The sequence below is a fragment of the Heloderma suspectum genome, chromosome 2, assembly GCF_057233095.1.
Source record: "Heloderma suspectum isolate Gila_16-S chromosome 2, 16-S_ref, whole genome shotgun sequence".
Lineage (NCBI taxonomy): Eukaryota > Metazoa > Chordata > Lepidosauria > Squamata > Helodermatidae > Heloderma > Heloderma suspectum.
Genome location: NC_139459.1, coordinates 337,814,138 through 337,835,446, shown reverse-complemented (window position 1 = coordinate 337,835,446; position 21,309 = coordinate 337,814,138). Strand labels below are relative to the sequence as shown.

Sequence of the window (21,309 nt, the reverse complement as noted above, 5' to 3'; positions counted from 1 at the left end):
TTTGTCTGGCAGGATTTGTTCTTGACAAATCACGGCATTGTTTTCAAGGTGCTTCCAGATGGATTGCTTTATCATCTGCTCCAGAATTTTCCCAGGGATTGATGTCAGACTGACTGGTCTGTAGTTCCCAGGTTGCTCTTTTTTGCCCTTTTTGAAGATAGGGACAACATTAGCCCTCCCCCAGTCCTCAGCAGTTCGAGACCCGAGTGCTGCGTGACGGAGTGAGCTCCCGTCTTCAGTCCCAGCTTCTGCCAACCTAGCAGTTCAAAAGCAAGAAATTGCAAGTAGATAAATAGGCACCGCTTCGGTGGGAAGGGTGACAGCGTTCCTTGCACCTCGGTGTTCAGTCATGCCAGCCACATGACCACGGAAGCGTCTTTGGACAGCGCTGGCTCTTTGGCTTAGAAATGGAGATGAGCACCACACCCTAGAGTTGGACACGACTGGTTGGGGACACCTTTACCTTTTTTTAGTCCTCTGGCATTTCACTCATCCTCCATGATTTCTCAAAGATAATAGACAGTGGTTCCAAGAGTTCTTCTGCCGGTTCCTTTATTACTCTAGGATGCAGTTTATCTGGCCCTGGAGATTTGAACTCATTAAAAGTAATTAGGCGTTCCTCGACCATATGCCTATCGATCTCAAGCTGCAATCCTGCCCCTTCAGCCTGTACTTCGCCTTTGCATCCCTCTAGCGAGGGATCCCTTTGCATCGCCTTTAGCAAGGGATGCTAAAAACAACAAAAAGGCTTTCTTCAGCTACGTGCATAGTAAAAGGCAGAGGAAAGAAATGGTTGTTCAGCTATTAAATAAGGATGGCAAAACGATAACAGATGACAAAGAAAAGGCAGAGGTGCTCAATTCCTACTTTGGCTCAGTCTTCTCCCAAAAGAGGGTCTATGACCCCCCTGGCAAAGGCGAAGTATAGGCTGAAGGGGCAGGATTGCAGCTTGAGATCGATAGGCATATGGTCAAGGAACACCTAATTACTTGGAATGAGTTCAAATCTCCAGGGCCAGATGAACTGCATCCTACAGTAATAAAGGAACTGGCAGAAGAACTCTCAGAACCACTGTCTATTCTCTTTGAGAAATCATGGAGGATGAGGGAAGTGCCAGATGACTGGAGGAGGGCTAATGTTGTCCCTATCTTCAAAAAGGGTAAAAAGGAGGAACCTGGGAACTACAGATCAGTCAGTCTGACATCAATCCCTGGGAAAATTCTGGAGCAGATGATAAAGCAATCTGTCTGGAAGCACCTTGAAAACAATGCCGTGATTACTCGAAGCCAACATGGATTTGTCAAAAGCAAGTCCTGCCAGACAAATCTGATCTCATGTTTTGATCAAGTCACCTCCCTTGTAGACTGTGGGAATGCTGTAGACATCATATACCTCGACTTCAGCAAAGCTTTCGACAAAGTGCCCCATGATATCCTGATGAGCAAATTAGCTCAAAGTGGGCTAGATGAAACAACGATCCGGTGGATCCAAAGTTGGCTACAGAATCGGACTCAAAGAGTGCTTATCAATGGGACCTTCTCAAACTGGGGAGAGGTAACGAGTGGGGTACCACAGGGCTCAGTCCTGGGCCCAGTGCTCTTCAACATTTTTATGAATGACTTGGAGGAGGAGGTGCAGGGAATGCTGATCAAATTTGCAGATGACACAAAATTGGGCGGGATAGCTAATACTTTGGAAGACAGAAACAAAATTCAAAGTGATCTGGATAGACTGGAGCGCTGGGCAGAAAACAACAGAATGACATTTAATAGGGAGAAATGCCAAGTTCTGCACCTAGCAAAAAGAAACCAAATGCACGGTTACAAGATGGAGGATACGTGGCTCAACAACACTACAAGCGAGAAAGATCTTGGAATTGTTGTCGATCACAAGCTGAATATGAGCCAACAATGTGATGTGGCTGCAAAAAAGGCAAATGCTCTTTTGGGCTGCATTCATAGAAGCATAGCTTCCAAATCCCGGGAAGTACTAGTTCCCCTCTACTCAACACTGGTTAGGCCTCATCTGGAGTATTGTGTCCAGTTCTGGGCACCACACTTGAAGAAGGATGCAGACAAACTGGAGAGGGTTCAGAGGAGGGCAACAAAGATGATCAGGGGACTGGAAACAAAGCCCTATGAAGAGAGACTGAAAGAACTGGACATGTTTAGCCTTGAGAAGAGAAGACTGAGGGGAGATATGATAGCGCTCTTCAAGTACTTGAAAGGTTGTCACAGAGAGGAAGGCCAGGATCTCTTCTTGATCATCCCAGAGTGCAGGACACGGAATAATGGGCTCAAGTGACAGGAAGCCAGATTCCTGCTGAACATCAGGAAAAACTTCCTGACTGTGAGAGCAATACGACAATGGAACCAATGACGTAGGGAGGTGGTGGGCTCTCCCACACTGGAGGCCTTCAAGACGAGGCAGGACAGCCATCTGTCAGGGATGCTCTGACTTGGATTCCTGCATTGAGCAGGGGGTTGGACTCGATGGCCTTGTAGGCCCCTTCCAACCCTACTATTCTATGATTCTGTAATTTGCCAGGGGGGTCATAGACCCTCTTTCGGGAGAAGACTGAGCCGAAGTAGGAATTGAGCACTTCTGCCTTTTCTTTGTCATCTGTTATCATTTTGCCATCCTTATTTATTAGCTGAACCACCATTTCTTTCCTCTGCCTTTTACTATGCATGTAGCTGAAGAAAGCCTTTTCGTTGTTTTTAGCATCCCTCGCTAACTTCAGCTCGTTCTCAGCTTCAGCCTTCCTGACGCCATCCCTGCAATTCTGTGCTACCTCCTGTATGTAGTTTGGCCTTCTTTCCACTTAGTATATGTGTCCTTTTGCTGTTTTCAGGTCATCTCTAAGCTTTTTGTGAAGCCACATTGGTGTCTTCTGTTGTCTTCCGCCTTTTTTTTTTTTGGAATTGTTTGTAATTGTGTTTCATGCTATGGTGGTAGATCAGACCAAAGGGCTATCTAGTCTAGCATTCTGTTACGACCATGGCTAACCAGATACCTCTGGAAACCCCACAAGTGGGACATGAGGGCAATGGCACACTCCTGCTCATGTTCCCCAGCAGCTGGTATTGAGAGGCATACTTACTACATGTATACCCTCCTTTCCTCCAAGGGAGGCATACATCCCCACTCCATGTTTCACTGTCACAACAACCCTTTGAGGTAGGTTAGGCTGAAAGTCACAGACCCAGGGTCACTTAGAATTTGAGCCTGGGATTCCTTAGTCCTAATCTAGCATTCCAACCATTATACCATATGGACCCCATGGGGAGGGACAAGGAGCTATGCAGAGCATTGAAGCTGTTCTGTGCACAAGAAATCTACTGGAAATTAGGCTCACATAACTGAGATTTCAAGAGCTGTTGCCCTCACACTAGAAGCAACGTATCTTCACAGCGCAGAGGGCTAAAAACGTGCCTTTTGCAGAAGGAAAACTGGGATTCTCAATGATGATACTAAATTCTGCAAGGCACTGCTGCAGAAATGCATAATATATTCAGTCCTGCCTATCAGTAACACATTCTAAATATCCAGCTTGCTGTTTCAGTTAATTGAAGGTGGCGGTTGTTGTTTATTCGGTCAGTCGTTTCCGACTGTTCGTGACTGCATGGACCAGCCCACGTCAGAGCTTCCTGTCGGCCGTCGAGTCCATCTGCTGCAATTGGGCCTGAATTGTCCAGGGGAGGGCAGGCAGTGGTGAATGACCATTTGTGTGTTTAATTTTATCCTCAATGACAGCCTTGAGGTCCTTGGAAGAAACATAAATATAATAAAATAAACTATTTATTTTACCCACCCCCTTTCCACCCAGAAAATGGTGCTCCAGCCAGCTAACAAACCTCCCCACACACACACCTTGGTTAAAACAACAATAAAACAAATACATTAAAACACAATTAAAACACAACAATAACAGAATAAAAACAGCACCCAATCCAACAGATTGGTCTGAGCTTTGCCCACCAGTGGAAGGACAGCAGAGAGGGAGCCAACCTAGCCTCCCTCAGCAGGGAGTTCCAGAGGCTGGGAGAAGTCACCGAGAAGGCCTCCTCTGCAATAGAATGCAGAGATTGTACATCTTCTGGTTTCTCCTTTTCCTGTTTCACACAATGCACTCACTATGGCACCACGTGTATTTGTGGACATAGGTGATCAGTGGTACTGTTTTGCCACAAAGGGTACTGATGGATTAACGTTTGTAGAGCAGTGTAGGCAAGGGTGGTCCAAGACATTTTGCTGCCTGAGGGAAAGAACAAGAGGGTGCCCCCCGCATTCCACATACAAAGACCGATTGGACTGGCAGTTGAATATTTTTTCAATGCTGACTATGGGACAGTGTCCTCCACCGTGTCTGAAGGCAGCTGACAAGCTTAGGCCATGCCAGGCAGTCCACGCAATATACAGTTCTTTCCTCTAATGCCTTGCTGCCACCTCCTAGCACCTGCTGCTTGAGGCAACCATCTCACTTTGCCTAATGGTAGGGCCAGCCCTGAATGTCGGCTCTTCGTAAGCACCCTCACTGCATTCAACTGAAATATGCTTTTCTTTTTCTCTCCTGGGTTGACCTCTGAAGAAAGCCATTCTGCCACTTCGGGGGCACATTCTTTTTGAATGGGGATGAGAAGCCAGCAATGGATAGTGCCAATTGATGTGTGCGTGCACTATCACCAACATAACTCTCACATCGATTCCCTGGAGCTATTTTGTAACTTTTTTTTTAATGTTTGTGGCTTCTTTGTTTTTTAAATAAGGTGAAGGATAAGATAATAAGCTGAAAGATATATTTTAAAAAAGGGAACAAAAGACAGTCAGCCTGCCTGAAGGCAAAGCATGAGGGAAGGGGCAAGTCTGGCAGCTGAACAACCATCTGATTCACTGCTGTGTACATGTGCAAGAAGGAGGGGCTGTGGCTCAGTGGCAGAGCCCCTGCTTGGCATGCAGAAGGTCCGCGGTTCAATCCCCAGCATCTCCAGGCAGACCTAGGAAAGAGTCCTGCCAGCCAGTGTCGACAATACTGGCCGTAGATGGAGCCATGGTCTGACTCAGTATAAGGCAGCTTCCCATGTTCCTAAGACAACTTGCATAGTTGGGATCACACTGTGGGGGAAGAACGTGCTGTGACCATTGTTTAAGCCAGCCTTCCCTAACCTGGCACCCTCCAGATGTGTTTGACCATGCTGGCTGGGAATAATGGGAGCTGCAGGAGTCCAATGATGGGAGTCCAGCACATCTGGAAGGTGCCAGATGAGGAAGACTGGTTTCAAAAGTGGGTCTTCACCCTACTTCTCTCTCTCTCTCTCTCTATAAAAATGCCCTGTTGACTACTGACATTCCTGTTGCTTTCCTTCCCAGGGTTCTCTCCACTTCGACTGCTTCCCGGTTGCTATCAGTGGGGAGCTGCATTTCACAGCCTTCACCAGGCCCCTCTATAAGTCTGCGCGTGTGATCCAATTCACACACAATGGCCCCGGTGAGTTCCCCTCCTCGGGCCTCCAGAGGAGAGAAGCTGAGCAAATGCAGCCCCTCTCCATTCCTTTCTTCTGACTCCTCACCTGTGCTTTCTTCCCACAGACTGCACCTGGCACGAAACTAAAGATGCTGTTCACCTCTGCCAAGGTATGTAGCAATGCCACCAATTTCTTATCAGTACTGATGCTCCCCTGACACAAGCACCAACAGAGACTTTGCAAACTCCCTGCAGCAGCACGTGCAATCAGTATCTTTAGTTTGATTTAGGAAATTCCCATGAATCAAGGGCTGCTTTGATGGATCAACTCAAAGGTCCATCAAGGCCAGCCAGATACCCCAAGGCGACTCATAAACAGGGCTTGGTGGAGGAGATAATGGCTCCTTTTCAAGCCATCAGTTGCTGAGAATTCTGGCTTATTGTGCACGCTGCCTGATCACTTGGCTCCTTCTGCCAGTGGGAGCACCTAACCAGGGGACTTCCTTCTGGGATTTGTTTACTGTTACATCTGAACCAGGATCTCTGGCTTGTTCTCTCCTACCAAGACAGAATCATAAGCTAAGAACAAACTCTGGCAGATGTCTGCTGGCAGGAGGAGCCACATGGGAGCGGTTGAGCAGTCTTCACAGCGGACGCTTGCTCATTTCATGGCAAGTCGGAATTCCCAGCTGCTCTCACTTGCCCTGATGTGCAAACAGAGCCATTCTCTTGTTTACTGTTCACACCCCATGGCATCTGGCAGTCCTAGGTATTCTTGGCAGGACAAATCAATCACAGGACTGGAAGCTGCTCAAAGTTTGTCTAGTCAAATTTCCTGTCTTTCCACACAGCGAGGGCTTGTGCCCAGGCTCTGATATGTTAACCCTCATTATTACAGTCTAAGTAAACCCTTGTCATTCAGATGGTTTTAATCAGGGCCAGTGGAGGCAGGTGCTTCTGATGTCAGTGGGGCAGTGAATCCGCTCTGGGTTTCAGTCAGAACCAGTTAGAAATCTAAAGGAGCTATCCAAGAACCCGGAGCGGATTTACCGCCCCACTGACATCGGAGCCAGCCGCCTCCACTGATCAGGGCTAGGATTACTGTGCAAGTGAGGGATCTGTTGGAGAATTTGGCGTCCCAAGAATGCCAGCTTTCATTCTTAGGCAGCAAGTTCCTATTCCTCATCATTGTAGAGAGAAGTTTGAAACTGTGTAGTAATGTCTGTGCCTGATGAACCCTTGGAAATTAAATGAAGATTTGCACAGGCCCTGATCTGTATAATAGATTCTGTTTGCATAATTTGGGAGTCCCTGGCCACAGAGTACAGCGAGTTCTGATTATCATAGGTAGTAAGAGTGAACTCTGAGAACCGTGACTGAGGTGCCTGCTGGCACAGGAGGAGGAATGCAGTAAAACAATTCAAGTGGCTACGGAAAAAGTGTTGACAGTTATGATATTTTAACAGTGATCACATCTAATTCTTTGTTGTGTGATCCTGGAAAACAGCTTAGGACACTGCCTTATATCAAGTCACACCACTGGTCCGTCTAGCTCAGTTATTGTACACTGACTGGCAAGGGCTTCAAATGAGAGTCTTTCCCAGCCCTACCTGGATATGCCAGGGATTGAACCTGGCACCTCGTGCATGCAAAATATATGCTCTGCACTGAGCTACGGCCCCTCCCCATTTATGCTTTTGTCCTTCTTTCTGTGGATTAAAAAACACACACTTTAAAAACAATCACAGAACTGGGGATGAGGTGGGGTGAGAGAAGTGTTTGTGACATCACGGGTGCTAGCCAATAGTCCCCTTCCACATCTGCCTTTTCCCTGGTTGTTCAAACTCCTGACAAAATACCAGCTCCCAATCAGACTGTGTGATGCCCATGCTGGAACCCTTGTAGGAATGTGAATGTACTTGGAACATTGATGACAATCTCTTTGCTGCAGTGCCCAGTCTGGAGGTCTCCATGGAGCTAGATAAGGCTGTACTGCATGTGTGGGACATCCCTGAAGGACAGCATTTCAACCTCTGGCTATATCTGAATCAGACAAATGGATTTAAAGGGCTGGGCAAGGGCACCAGCAAGTTGCTGGTGAGTGAAGGACCTTGCTTGATATCTACCAGGCCTAGTGCTTCTCTGTTTTACTCCGCCACTATCCCCTAATTCTTCCTTGTGTATCTTTTTTGCTCACAGACCCTTTGCCCTACTTTCCTCCCTATAGAGCTGCAGGGAATTAGATCTCCTGGGTTGTATTCCCATCTCTGGGAGAGGAGTGGGCTACAATCAGACAAGTCTCCAAAGCTGTCATCGTATTAGAAATGATGATATGACATGAGTTCTAGGGCATAAACTGGAGAATTTTGTTTCCCACCTTGAAGAAAGAGCAAGTCTCTAGTCATCATTAGTGTGTAGCAATACCCTGAAAACACATCACAACCCATATTTGGAGTCTGGTCCCCTGCATTCATGGCAGCACAGTGTCTTTAGACAAAAAGGGACTGTTGCTGCAACATCCCATGCTGCTATGTCCTTCATCCAAGGACCTCAACATAGATGTTGAGATCCCCCTAGGATCAGTCACTGTTCACTCTCCTACTGGGCTGGGATTTTCCTCAAATCTAAAATTGGGGGGGGGGGGGCTGTCCTTAAAGATGCAGTCACACATACAACCCAGTCCTATCAGTAGGTTTTTCTTCTACCTTTTCTCACTCTCCCCGCTTTCCTTTCTTGTGTTTAGACTGGACCAGAGAATGTGAGCATACCTATCTCCCAGGTGTTTCCCTGTCTCTGCCTGCAGGTAAGGATTTAAGATGCTTCATAAGGTCTTGCACTATTATCCTGTTCCATGAGGCTTTTATCCTGCCATCAGGCTTCCTCATTCATTAATTTTACAGGGGGTCCAGATGAGAACGTCTTCTACTGGTAAATATGCCGTGTTTTCCCACGGCTTCTTCCATCTTTTTCCTTAATGCTGAAAATCCACTAAGGAGGAAAAGACGGAATAGCTGCACAATGCCTTCTGAGTGGTAGTGCTACACCCCCACAGCCATCCACATTCTACATGCTCAGTGCACCCAGTTGGTTGCATGAACACGTCTTTTGTGTAAGCAAACAGCCAATCCCAAGACCTTTTGCTGCCTGAGGTAGAGCAGCACATGGTGTCCCCCACCCACCTAAGTCAAAGTTAGCTGAATTGTTTTGGTACATGTGGCAGAAAATGCCATAACCATATCTCACCCTCCATGGCAGTAGGAATACAATAATACCAAGACAACTAACTAACAATTTGCTACTCTTTTATGACACCCCAAATTTGTTGCCTGAGGCAACTGCCTCACTCTGCCTCACAGTAGGGCCGGCCCTGCAGCCAATGGTGCGCTTAGAGCTGGGCCTTGGGGCCAAAGTCCAGGGCCCTGCAGCCCAGGGTCCCCCCAGATAACCACCCAGAGAGTAGCAGGTGCAAATGCAAACTTAGTTTTATCCCTGTAGTCATGATAGTGTTATGATGGTAAGTGAGTGTAAAATGCAAAATTGCACATATTTTGTCTTTTTTTAAAAAAAAATCAGGAATTGGCAAACAGTTGTATTTGCTTGTTATTGTTATTATATTTATTACTTATTTAAAATATTTTTAGCCCCCTGCTCAGCCAAAAAAGGTTCCCGGAGCAGCTAACAATCAATCAGTAAAATAAGAGCGTCCCTGCCTGCAGGCTTACAATCTGGAAAGACACGGCACACAAGGAAAAGGTGATGTGGAGGGAAAAGGAAAAAAATGAAGTAGATTGTTGTTGTTCTAACATATGAGGAATGCAGAAGCAGTTTTAAAGCATGGAATGGCAGTTGAAGGCTGGGGGGAAGAGAGAAATGTGAGTCATGTGCTTCACAATTGATGTAATACACATGGCCATCTAAAGGCTCCCTCCCCCCCTGCCATAAAACCATGAAGTCCAGGGTCTAAAATTACCTAGCTTTTCATCCCCCACACTTTTCCCCAGGGTCAGTATGGGGCTTTGTAGTTTTCTCTGCCACCCCCTAATTTTACTGAATATTGTGTTTGTAGGTCTGGCCCAAGGTTGAAGACCAAAAGGACTCACCTCGAACCCACCTGTGCCCTTTTGCAAGCGGTATGAAAACATGTATTTATTCATTCAGCTTTGTAGCCCTCAAGGTGCAGGTAATGATAGATGAAAAACAAATCAAAAATACATTGCCAAATTGCATTCTGATTTAAAAAGCAAACAAACAACCAGAATCATATTACTGACGTAGGACGTATTCATGGAGGAGGAGTTGTCACAGTATGTGTACTTTGAGAGGGAGGGTTGGGGCATGTGTGTTTGAATAGTGTGCATGGAGAGCACTCTTGCCATGGAATGGGAGTGGCAGCGGTTGTTACAAAGACCAACTTCCCATTGCAGACACTGAAGCTTTGACCAGAGCCTGGGCAAAGAGCCATCTAGATGTTAAAGCCTTTGAGGGGACACTGAGCTGCTCTCTCTCTGCACCGTGTGACCTTGCAGGGGAGCTGGTTCCCTGCTGGAGGGGGGAACAGCTTGCTTGTCATCCGCTGCACCCCCACCTGCACCTGGCCCTCGTTCCACATGTGAGTACAGCAAGAGGGGTAGGGAAAGGCAATGTGGATGTATTGGCAAAGAATGCATTGGTTGAGGACTAGAAGCATGATGATGAGGCTTCAGGTTGCTGGATTATCCTTTCAAAAACAAGGGGCACCCTGAACGTTTCTCATGGGAACTAGATAAAGGTATGTTCTATAGCAGCCTGAGGGCTGAATTCAGTTTTGGAGAAGCTCTCAGGGTTTGTATACCACTGGTGGGTGGGGCCAAAGGCAAAATGGGGTGGGGCCAATGTACCCAAAGCGCCAGCACACTGTAGCTTAAAGCCCTTACTGCCAGTAACTGCGCCAATGGAGAGGCATGTCAGCCTTTTATAATGGGGGGGGGGGGCATTCAAAAGCCAGGAAACCACCAAATTATCAGCAGTCAGGGCAGGGGGGAAGGGGGGGCAGGGGAAGAGGGCATGGCCATTCAGGATATCCCAGGGGCTGGATTGGGACCCCGGTGGGCTGGATTTTTCTCACCGGCCTGAGGTTCTGCACCTTTGCTCTCTGGAAGTGTGGGAATGAAAGGACATCCATGTGTTATGTCACTATGATGAGTTCAGATAAGAAACAGCCCTCTAAACTTGTGCGACCTGCACGCCTGACAACCCTAAAAGAGGGCTAGCGCGGCAGGGGGAACTTACAAGGGGGGCTTTATATCAAGCCCCATTCAGCCATGGGAGTGGTTGGTGGAAAAAGTGCAGAAAAAGGCAACTAAAATGATCAAGGGGCTGGAGCATCTGCCCTATGAGAGAAGGTTTCAACAGCTGGGCTTGGTTAGCATGGAAAATAGGAGGGTGAGAGGAGACATGATAGAGGTCTACAAAATGATGCATGGTGTGGAGAATGTGGATAGGGACACATTGTTCTCCTCTCTCAAAATACTAGAACCCAGGGTCATCCCATGAAGCTGATTGGTGGGAGATTCAGGACAGATAAAAGAAAAGATAAAAAACTTCTTCACACAGTGCATAGTAAAACTATGGAATTCGCTACCACAGGATGTAATGATGGCCACCAATTTGGATGGCTTTAAAAGGGGGTTGGACCAATTCCTGGAGGAAAAGGCTATCAGTGGCTACTAGTCTTGAGGGCTATGTGGTACCTCCAGTACCAGAGGCAGTGAGCCTATGTACACCAGTTGCTGGGGAACATGGGTGGGAGGGTGCTGTTGCACTCATGCCCTGCTTGTGGATTCCCAGTCAGTAGCTGGTTGGCCGCTGTGTGAACAGAATGCTGGACTAGATGGACCCTGGGTCTGATCCAACAGGGCTCTTCTTATGTTCGGATATGGGCATGGGCCCAAGTAACTTTGGGCAGCAGCCTTCTTGGGCCAGAGGATTGCATGTAACAAACTCTTTCCAAACCTCCTAGGTACCCCAGGAGTTCCCAGGACTGAGACCCCACCCCAACCTCTGTGTGCAGGTAGGAGCCACATAATTATGATCCATTCAGAGCAGTGGAAACTGGTGGCTCCAATGTCAGTGGGGGGTGAATCCCCTCCAGGTTTCAGTCAGAACCACTCAGGACTCTAACGGAGCTATCTAAGGTGCGGAAGCAGATTCACTGCCCCACTGACATCGGAGCCATCACCCTCCACTGATCAAGACCAGTCACCACCGTCCTCCTCCAGCTGGCAGGGGTCCTTCGCAGTGGTGGGCTGAGATGTTTTTGCCACTTAAATAAAAGTCAAAATGACGTCTCCCCACTGCTCTGACCTGGAGCTCATTTTTTGTAGCGACTCATGGTGAAAGGGGTTGGACAAAATGGTGTCTTCTGTGACATTTGCTTCTTGAAGCAAGTGCTTCATGTTGCTCCACAGTAAGGCTGGCTTGATCCTTCCGCCCCTAAAACCTACTCCCAGAGGACCTGGCCTGACCAATCCCTCAATATTTGCCATCTCTCAGTCCCAAGCAGCCTTCCCCAACACGGCACTCTCCAGATGTGTTGGACTACAAACTCCATGATCCTCAGCCAGCATGGTCCCCAGGTGGCTTTCCCCAGCTGGGCAAAGCTCGTGTGCAGCAAAGCTGCCCCAACTGAGGTGGTGGGGAAGACGTGACGCTCCCCTCCCAAATGGGAGGACAAGCTGTGTGCTATAAGTAAGGGGAATCTTCCAGTTAACTCCGATCATAACAGGGAGATTCCCTTTCCACACACCCTCCCCAAGCCCCCTGTAGCCTCCAGGAGGCAGGACTTTCGGAGGGGATGGCTTGGGGAGGGGAGGCGAATGGGAGGGTCCCATGGAGATTCTGTGACCAAATGGGCCAGATTATGCCTGTGGGCCAGAGGTTCCCCATCCCTGCCATAGAGGTTCATCCAGCCCTGACACTGTGCCTTCAGGCACCAGATGAATATCTGAGCTTTCACAAAGCTTTTGAGTGTCTTCTTTCTGTTGCTGCATTGCTGCTTAGAGTTGGTCTGCTGCTGCTGGTATATTAGTTCTGCTGCTGTATCTTTATTTTGTGATCAGTGATATCCTTTTGTTGATTGATTATATGTTTTTGTTTTTTAAAACTTTTTATAAGCAGCTTTGAACTTATTTTATAAAGAAAGACCAGCCTCTGTAGGGGATTAGGCAAGCTTTCTGTCTTTCTGAATTTTGTCTGGGAGGACAACAACAAAAGAGTTTGTGTAATGTGAAAGCTCACGTACTCATTCATCAGCAGATGCCCTGGTCCTCGTCTAAGGTTAAACAAAGAAGATACTTTCGTGACCAATGAAACTAAAGAAGAATCAAAGATCAGGACAAACTGCAAATCTTACACACAAGTAACGATGATATAATAATGACATTTGAAAAATACTATGAAACCTTTATAAAACGTGGCTTAAAATTGCAAAGCAAAAGGTGAAAGTAAACAGAAGTAATACAATCTATAAAACACAATAAAACATTTATGAGAAATCGTAAAACATAGCTAAAGTTACACAGCAAAAGGTGCAGGTAAAAGTCCAGTTTTTAACCAACTACTTAAAAATATACAAGAGTTATAAGGACATTAAAAACCATCGTCATGCGGCACCTGCTCTGTCTCTCTGGGGCCAGAGCAATGACTTCCCAGTGTACCTCCCACTGATGTTGCCTCCGTGAACTTCCCTTTGTGGCCTTGGTATCCAAAACAGTTGTTACCGCAGCAGTCCTAAGGAGTAAACGAGAGAGCACAATCCAGCCAACATTAAGTCTTTGTTGTCCCATGGATTTCAACGGGAGAATTCAGCGCACCCCACATCTCTTCCCAACCAGTCCCAGCATTCTGTTTCTGCTGAGACAGGGATGGGACATGTATGGCCCTCTAGATGTTGTTGGACTACAACTCCCCTCACCCCTCACCATTGGTTAGGGCTGATGGGAGTTGTAGTCCTGCAACCCATTCCTCACCACTGAACTAGGAGCTTGCCAGGTGCCACTCGGAAGCTCACGAGCAGGGGATGAAGGCAACAGCCTTTCCTTAGTCCATGTGCCTCCTGTTAGCCTACTAGTACCCTCCTCCCTCTCCCCATGTTCTGCTGACCCACACTTCATCTCTGTGCGTAGGTAAGGAGCAACAGGAGCACCTATCTCCAGAGCTGTCTGCAGGAAAGTGAGTGTCATGGTGGGCTCTGTGGGCCAAATGAGTCACACAATTTAATTATTTATTTAAAGCATTTAAATCAACACCACTTCCGCCAAAAAGGGCTTCCAGAGCGGCTTACAAAGATTAGTAATAAGACAATCCCAGACTGCCCTCAGGCTTGCCGTCTAAAAATCACAACATAAAAGGAAAGGGGTTTGGGAGGGAAGAGGAAAAAAGCAAACCAGGGTATTAGTTCTTAGTTACAAAACTGCATTAACAGCTTTTTAAAAAAGTAAATAGCAGGTGAGGGAGCATCCGGATAGAGACCTTTGCTGTGGGGAATGTGGGGGCATTTGCCCTCTGCTGTGATCCTGATCAACATGGGACACCCCATGCCTATTCTTTTCATGGGGGCGGGTGGGAATAGAAGCTTTCTTCTCCAATGCAAATAGCAGTTGCAGGGACCCCAACTAAACTAGGGCCACAGCAGGGGATGAAGGGTTAAAGGCCCCCCAACCACCCTACCAGGGGCTGTGCCTGCTATTTACATTGATTGATTTGATTTGATGCCCACCTTTCTACCAAGAAAATGGCACTTGACAGCATTTTACAAGACATTAGCGCAATTGCTAACTGAACTGTCTCTTCTCTCACTTTGCCCATTCTGTGCTAAACAAGACCATGTGGGGATGTTAGCCAGTCAGCCTTTGCCTGACCCTGACATCATGATGGGAAGGATGGTGGGCAGGAAACTTTCTTCTCCTTCTCCTTCTCCTTCTTCTTCACATTTTATACTGCCTTGTGTGCTAGAAAGCTATCAAGGTGGCACACGAGAGCTTAAAACAAATGACTCCGATCCCAACATCATTTCCTTCTGCGACAAGGCATGGGCTCATATCTCTGGTCTGCCAGCCACCGAGTTGTCAATCTCTAAAAGAGAGATAAGGTGGCCATGTGTCCTCTTTTACAGAGGACAGTCTCTTTTTGAAGGCCTGTCCAGTTTATGTCCGGTTTAAAGATAAAGAACCCTAAGAAGGGACACCCAGAAGGGGCCTTCAGGTTGCCCATCTGCAGTGAGGGTCTGGATGGCACATGGACAGGCTCACACTATGAGATGCATTATATTTCTATCTGAATTACAGTAATCATTCTAAATGTGCATCTATACATATACATCAGCATGTGCAAATTTTATACAAATATGTGCCCTCTTTTTTTTTTGCTGATGTGTGTCCTCTTTTTTGGCTTTGCGAAAGTGGCCACCTAGTTTCAAGCTTTCCTAGAATCTGTTCCCCTGACCCCACCCGCCCCCTAATCCTAGATATAGGGAGGAAAACAGACTCTGTTTAGGGAGGCACCCTCTTGTTTAGCACGTCCTCTGAATTCAAGAACCGAGCCTAGACCCATGAACGGGGCCTTAACAGGCTCTGGCTCAAATGAATCTTGCTGCCACTGTCGCCCTTTCACTCTGCTTTCCTTTCCTCCTAGATGGCCCAGGAAGCCTCCAGCCAACTGAGCAGCAGTTGCTGCTTCAAGAGACTCTGGATTCCCAGGGGAAAGTGTTCGTTCATGTCCTGGACCAGGGCACCTGGGTCCCCATTGCTCAGGCCGCCAGCACAGTAAGGCCTGCTTGTCTTAGCCCCATTCTTTTCTTCCTGCTGTGGGTCAGGCCCCGGTTTGTGTGGGGAATGGAGCTGTAAGCTCTGCAGCGCTCAATGCATTTTCCATTCCCTCTCCACAGAGAAACAGGATCCTGGTAGAAGCCCTGCAGAAGGACATGCAGTCAGGCGAATGCATGCAGGTGAGTGCAAGGATGAGGGTTAGGAACTGGGGATGGGTAATTCGGAATTGTCCCCGACTGAATGAATATCAGGTTGTGTGGAGCTGCACTCCAACGTATTTGGGGATGATGTGGTAGAGAGGTTTTGATCATGTCCAGGGCCTGACTGATTGAGACCTCTTGGAGTGAGAGGGAATTTTGCTTGAACATTAATTGAACCTATGAAACCACTTTCTACTGAGTGAGAAGGGACCCTCACAATAAATGGCAAACTACGTATATTGGGGTGCAGAATCTCAGGCCTGGGGGCAAAATCCAGCTCACCTGGGGTCCCAATCCAACCCTTTGGGGTTCCTCAGATGGCCAAGCCCCCTTTCCCCGCAACCACCAATCATTGGTGGTTTCCCGGCTTTTGTGCAGTTCAGTGGAGGCTGGTGGCTCCAATGTCAGTGAATCCACTTTGGGTTTCAGTCAGAACTCTAAAGGAGCTATCCAAGGTGCTTCACACTGATTCTGTGGACTTGCAGACCTTTTTTTTTTTAGTTTCTGGAAGTCTACACAAATTAGGTTGTAGAAAAATATGTTAAATAAACAGGTGATTAAGGGGGAACATGACTGAGGTGCATAACATTATACATAGTGTGAATAAATACTAGTATCTGGGGTCATCCCATGAAGATGATTGGTGGGAGATTCAGGTCGGATAAAAGGAAGTCCTCCTTCACACAGCGCATAGTTAAACTATGGAATTCGCTACCACAGGATGTAGTGATGGCCACCAACCTGGATGGCTTTAAAAGGGGGTTAGAAAAATTCATGGAGGATATCAATGGGCACTATTAGTCATGATGGCTATGTATTATCCCCAGTATCAGGCAGTAAGCCTCTGTACACCAGTTGCTGGGGAACACAAGCAGGAGGGTGCTCTTACGCTTGTGTCCTGCTTGTGGGCTTCTCATGTGCATCTGGTTGGCCACTGTGGGAACAGAATGCTGGACTAAATGGGTCTTTCATCTGGTCCAGCAGGGCTCTTCTGATGTTCTTAGCTTGCCCAGGCAGCTGTTGTGGATACTTTATTGACAGGGTAGCATGTTGCCAGGCAGAGACCCCTTCTAGCTATGTTTTGCCGCGATCCCAGGCAGACGGTAGCACAATGCCGCTGTTCTCTATCATTCTTTACAGCTGTGGCACACAGAAGGCAGAGAAGCCGTCGTGGTCTGGGTCTGTTCACTGGAAAAGTGTGAGTGTACCTCTCAAGGCAGGGACTGGGGCAACGGGAATGCCTCCGTGGGGAGGTGACCTTGGACCCCACCAAGGCCGAGTATAGGGAAGGAGGACAGGATCGCTTGCATGGTTTTAGGAGTGTAGCATGTGGGTGGGAGGGTGGGTGGGAGGAAACTTTGGCCATGTTCCGAAGGACCACAACATTAACTGTGCACGCCTAATGGGGTTGCTGACTTGGTTCCTGATTCCAGCAGAACTGGCATGCTGTGCAAAGGGTATTTCTTCTGGCTACAGTTGCACTCAGACCTTATAAAGAAGGACTGGGCCTCCTGCTCAAGACTGTGTCCTTCAGCCTTAGACTATGGGAAAAAATCACCCGTCAGCATGTGGAAGGAACGGGCCGCGCATTGTAGGACTGGGAAACAATATCATCGATTGATTTCCACCCCATGTTTGTGTGCAGATTCCCGAACACACTGGGTGCTGGCCTGGATGATAACTCTCGTAGGCATTTGCTGTATCCTGCTTGCACTGCTGCTCAAGAAGGAAGCTCTGAAAGGTACAAGACGCTCTTCCTACTCCCAATACACTACTCAGCCCCAACCCTTGGCCCTCATCTGTTGTCAGTCGACCAGTATCTCCACCTTGCTGTCTTCTCTCCTTGCTCTCTCTTTATCCCCTCAGTCATCACCATTTCTGCCTTATCTCCAATCTACCCTCCCTCATGCAGGGTTCCTTGCACATTTCCCTAGTAATCGTAGAGTGTCCGTCGCTAGGAAATCCGGCCCTTTTTGGGGTCACTGGACTTCCATGGCGCACATGACTCAGCTAGCCTTTGCGAGCTGAGCCGCACGTTTTCCCCAAATTCCAGAGCCTTTTTACGTATTTTTTTGTCTCGGCTGTCATTTATGCAAATAGAGATTTGTGCACATTACAGACACAAATTGTGCAGATTTGTGTAATTTGTGCAAATTACTGCTGCAATTTGTGTAAATTATATGAACTTGTGCAAATTGTGACTGTAATTTTTGTGAGCTGCCCAGGGAGCTTTGGCTATTGGGCGGTATAGACATTAAATAAATAAATAAATAAATTGCGCAAATTCAAAAACACTGACAATCCACTAGTTGGCCTGTTTCGCTGTAGACCGAGTTGAACCAGCTAGTGGAAGATGAAACAAAGTCCAGGGGGCTGAGCCAATGAAAGCTTGTCGATCTCCAACTCCCAACCAGATTCCTCTGACATCCATAAGAAGCAGAGTGCCTTGCAGTCAGCTTTGGGGAGAGCACCCTCTTCAGACCATTTATTATTCTTCCCCTATAATGTAGCAGTGCCACCCTTTCCAGCCAGCTGATCAGCCTCCCAGATAGCACATACACACCTGGTGCCCTCCAGGTGTGTGGGACTTCAACTCCCATCATCCTCAGCATTGTAGTCCCACACATCTGGAGGGCACCAGGATGATGGGCATTGTAGGTTCGGGAAAGCCGATGTGTGTGTGTGTGTGTGTGTGTACATACACATGCAGGTTCCAGGTTCCAACTGCAGTCTGACCAAATCATGGGTGCTTTTGGATTGCTTAACAATCGTAGGAGACATGGCCTGATTGGTAATTGGATCCAGTTTCCTGTTTAGGCTGCCCAGACAGCTAGGTTATCATTATCTGAAAGCCCTCATTGAGCTTCTTGTATCTTTGGACTCCTACTATGCTCTGGTTAACACACATGCACCAGAATGAGGTGGTAGAGTCACCTTGGGCAATTCATTACATCTCAGCCGATCCTACCTCCCAGGGTTGTTGTGAGGATAACTTTAGGTGAGAACATGTATATCACCCTGAGCATCTTGGAAGAAGGGGTGTGTAAAAATGCAACTAATACATAATAGGGGGTTTTTAATCAGGGGGACTGTACAATCTCAGACTTCAGGTTGGGCGGGGAGATATCATTTTGAAATACTCCCCCTACTGAAAAAACAAAACCCCCTCAGTGCAAATTAAAATAAAATCTAGAACATGACAGAGGAAGTTTTCAATCCAGTCTGCTTCCTACTATGTTAATTTTCTACTTGCAGGTATGTTTGCTGTTTTTGTTCTATGTAGGCAAGCATTCAAAAGTGGTATCTCCCATCTCCAGTCTGAAGTCACATAGTTCATTCTTTCAGCTCAGAACTCTACCACCTCATACCTTTTGGAAAGTCTGGTGTGACTTACAGCAGAGTAGCACAGCATTTAGTATTAGAGGGAATAAATGCAGACTAGACCCAGTTTAGAAGAAGTTCAGATCAACTTATTTTATTAGCGCCTTTATCCACATCGTTGAAGAAGACTAACACTGTTCAACCAAAGCTAGGTGCGTAAGCAAAGACATGAGATACACTTACTTGCTTCCCTCAGGGAGAGAGCACATGTTGCTTGTTGTAGAGGTGAAGAGGAAGGGGAGGGTGTAGGAGAAAGGAACCAATCAAATTACAGCACAATAAGGGGGATGAACAAGACAAGAGGCTGTTGATTCAACATGTTCTCTATCACCCCCTAGTGTCTGGAAGCATGCGGAGTTGTTCCTATTATCCAACATTACCAATACCATTCTGTTCCTGTGTAGACCCAGGCCCCTTTCGTGGATTTTCCCAACTCTGAGTTGCCTTCCGCCAGGCTGTTTTACTTTAATTGTTGTCTGTTCTATGGTTGAACAGCCCACTAACATTCCTTCTCTCCACAGGCTGGCTGAGGATCCTGAAAGAGGATTACCATTCTGGAGGTAGAAATAACAAGGAGTCTTCTAGCACCCTGAAGACTAACACATTTATTATGACATAAACATTTGCCCATTTCATCAGATACTTGAGAGAAGGGGGAGGAATGAAAAAGGGGAGTTAAAGGGCAACGAATGCCAAAAGTACTGTCTGTGACAATTCAGTCATAACTTAAACGCATGTAAAATAAGCATAGTGATCCATCACAACTGTAGTAATAAATTAACACTTATAGGGGGATGGGGAACCATTGTCTGTATTCAGTCCCAGGTGAACAGAATCAAACTTTGATTTAGTTCTGATTCAGCTGTCTCAGAGTGCGTCTCCCTTTGAAATTCCTCTGCTGCTAAATAGCAGCTTTTAGGTCAACAGCAGAGTATCCTGGGAGATTGAAATGTTCTCCTACTGTTTTCTGAACGTTGCCAACTTGTGTCAAATTATTATTTTGCATGGAGTGGGGAACCTGTGGCCCTCCAGACATTGTTGAACTCCAACTCCTATCAGTCAGCATGGCCACTGTTCAGGAATGATGGGGGCAATAATCTAGCAACATCCAGAGAGCTACAGGTTCCCCACCCCTGGTGTAGAGACTGGCCCATTTGTCCTACATAGAAAGCAGAGGGGCATTTCTGGCAGGTGAGAGCATATGTCACATTGGAAGATGAGCAGATGATCGAGCCCCTGATGTGGTTAGGTGCTGTGATAGTGTCACCATGATATACATGGGGCAGAGCTAGCATCTGGACCTGTTGTAGGGCAGGGGTCCCCAACCTTTTTGGATCAGTGGGCACATTTGGAATGTTGAGAGAGTGTCATGGGCACTCTGACAAACTGGCTGCCCATTCATAAAATCACTGCCATGGTAGGCATGGGTAAGCACCAAACACCCATTTCCCAGGAGGCAAACTGATGAGACTAAAAGAAAAGTAACTTGGCAAAGAACCTAAATACAAAGCAGGCAGACGTGGGCACTAGCTCTGAAACACAAAGCCACTCCCTTGAACTGGAATAAAGATGATGCTGAAGGTCAGCCCTTCACTTTGCAGCATGCCAGCTTTAAAAAAAAACACTTAAGAAATAAAATAAAAATTAGGAGGGACAGGGAGCCTGGCAGGCGCCAAGAGAGGTGTCTGCAGGCACATTGGAGTCTCCCGTTGTAGGATCTGGTTCCTGCCTTGTTTGCGTCACTGTTTATGTGGCCTGTTGCTGCTGGTGAGTAGCTGTTTGTAGCTCAGGGAGAAAGGGTGGAGTTGTTGGAAGGAGTGGGAGACCTTTGGATGACTGAGGACATGAGCTGGATGAGCAAAGATTACAGGCGGGGATAATGAAGAGATAAGGGGTGGAGACACGGCCGTGGGAGAGGGTTGAAAGTGAGGACGAGAAGCTTGTGCAGGACCTGCAAGCAAACAGGAAGCTGGTGGAGGGCTTTAAAGAGGGCTCTCACATGGTCTGAGTGATGAGGTAGGGGTGTACGAAAGGGACTTACCTTGTCCCACAGCTTTTTTCGCGGTGGGGGGGAGGCGCTTCGCTTCTCCCCCCGAAGTTCATGCGAGCGGGGGGTGTCTTCCTGCCTCGCCCGGCTGAAATTCAGGCCTGGGGGGGGGCTTCCCGCCTCGCCCCCGGCCGAAATTCAGGCCGGGGAGAAGCGCCCCATCTCCCCGGCCACGAACTTCAACAGAAAAGTAAAAAAAACAACAACACCCCGTGATAGGCTACATAATGATTTACGTAGCCTATCACGGCTAGATCTGCAAAGTCAGCCATGATAGGGTACGTTAATCGTCACGTAGCCTATCACGGGTGACTTTAAAAAAAAAGCGCATACGCAAATGGCGGCCCCCATAGGGAGCTGCCATTCGCGTTCCTTATTCGGTCGCTGTAGTCTACGTAAAGATTTACGTAGACT

At 47.4% G+C, this 21,309-nt stretch overlaps 1 protein-coding gene across 1 annotated transcript in view; it reads left to right on the top strand.

Moving 5' to 3' along the window:
- Window positions 1-21,309, top strand: part of IL17RC (interleukin 17 receptor C) — a 40,536-nt gene that overhangs the window by 15,074 nt on the left and 4,153 nt on the right. Inside the window, exons 6-18 of the mRNA XM_084832520.1 lie at window positions 5,371-5,488; window positions 5,590-5,634; window positions 7,416-7,561; window positions 8,208-8,267; window positions 9,531-9,594; window positions 9,889-10,073; window positions 11,463-11,513; window positions 13,627-13,672; window positions 15,134-15,264; window positions 15,387-15,446; window positions 16,608-16,665; window positions 17,113-17,208; window positions 19,370-19,408. Of these exons, the coding sequence (XP_084688646.1) occupies window positions 5,371-5,488; window positions 5,590-5,634; window positions 7,416-7,561; window positions 8,208-8,267; window positions 9,531-9,594; window positions 9,889-10,073; window positions 11,463-11,513; window positions 13,627-13,672; window positions 15,134-15,264; window positions 15,387-15,446; window positions 16,608-16,665; window positions 17,113-17,208; window positions 19,370-19,408 (1,099 nt within the window). The remainder of the gene's footprint in view (window positions 1-5,370; window positions 5,489-5,589; window positions 5,635-7,415; window positions 7,562-8,207; window positions 8,268-9,530; window positions 9,595-9,888; window positions 10,074-11,462; window positions 11,514-13,626; window positions 13,673-15,133; window positions 15,265-15,386; window positions 15,447-16,607; window positions 16,666-17,112; window positions 17,209-19,369; window positions 19,409-21,309) is intronic.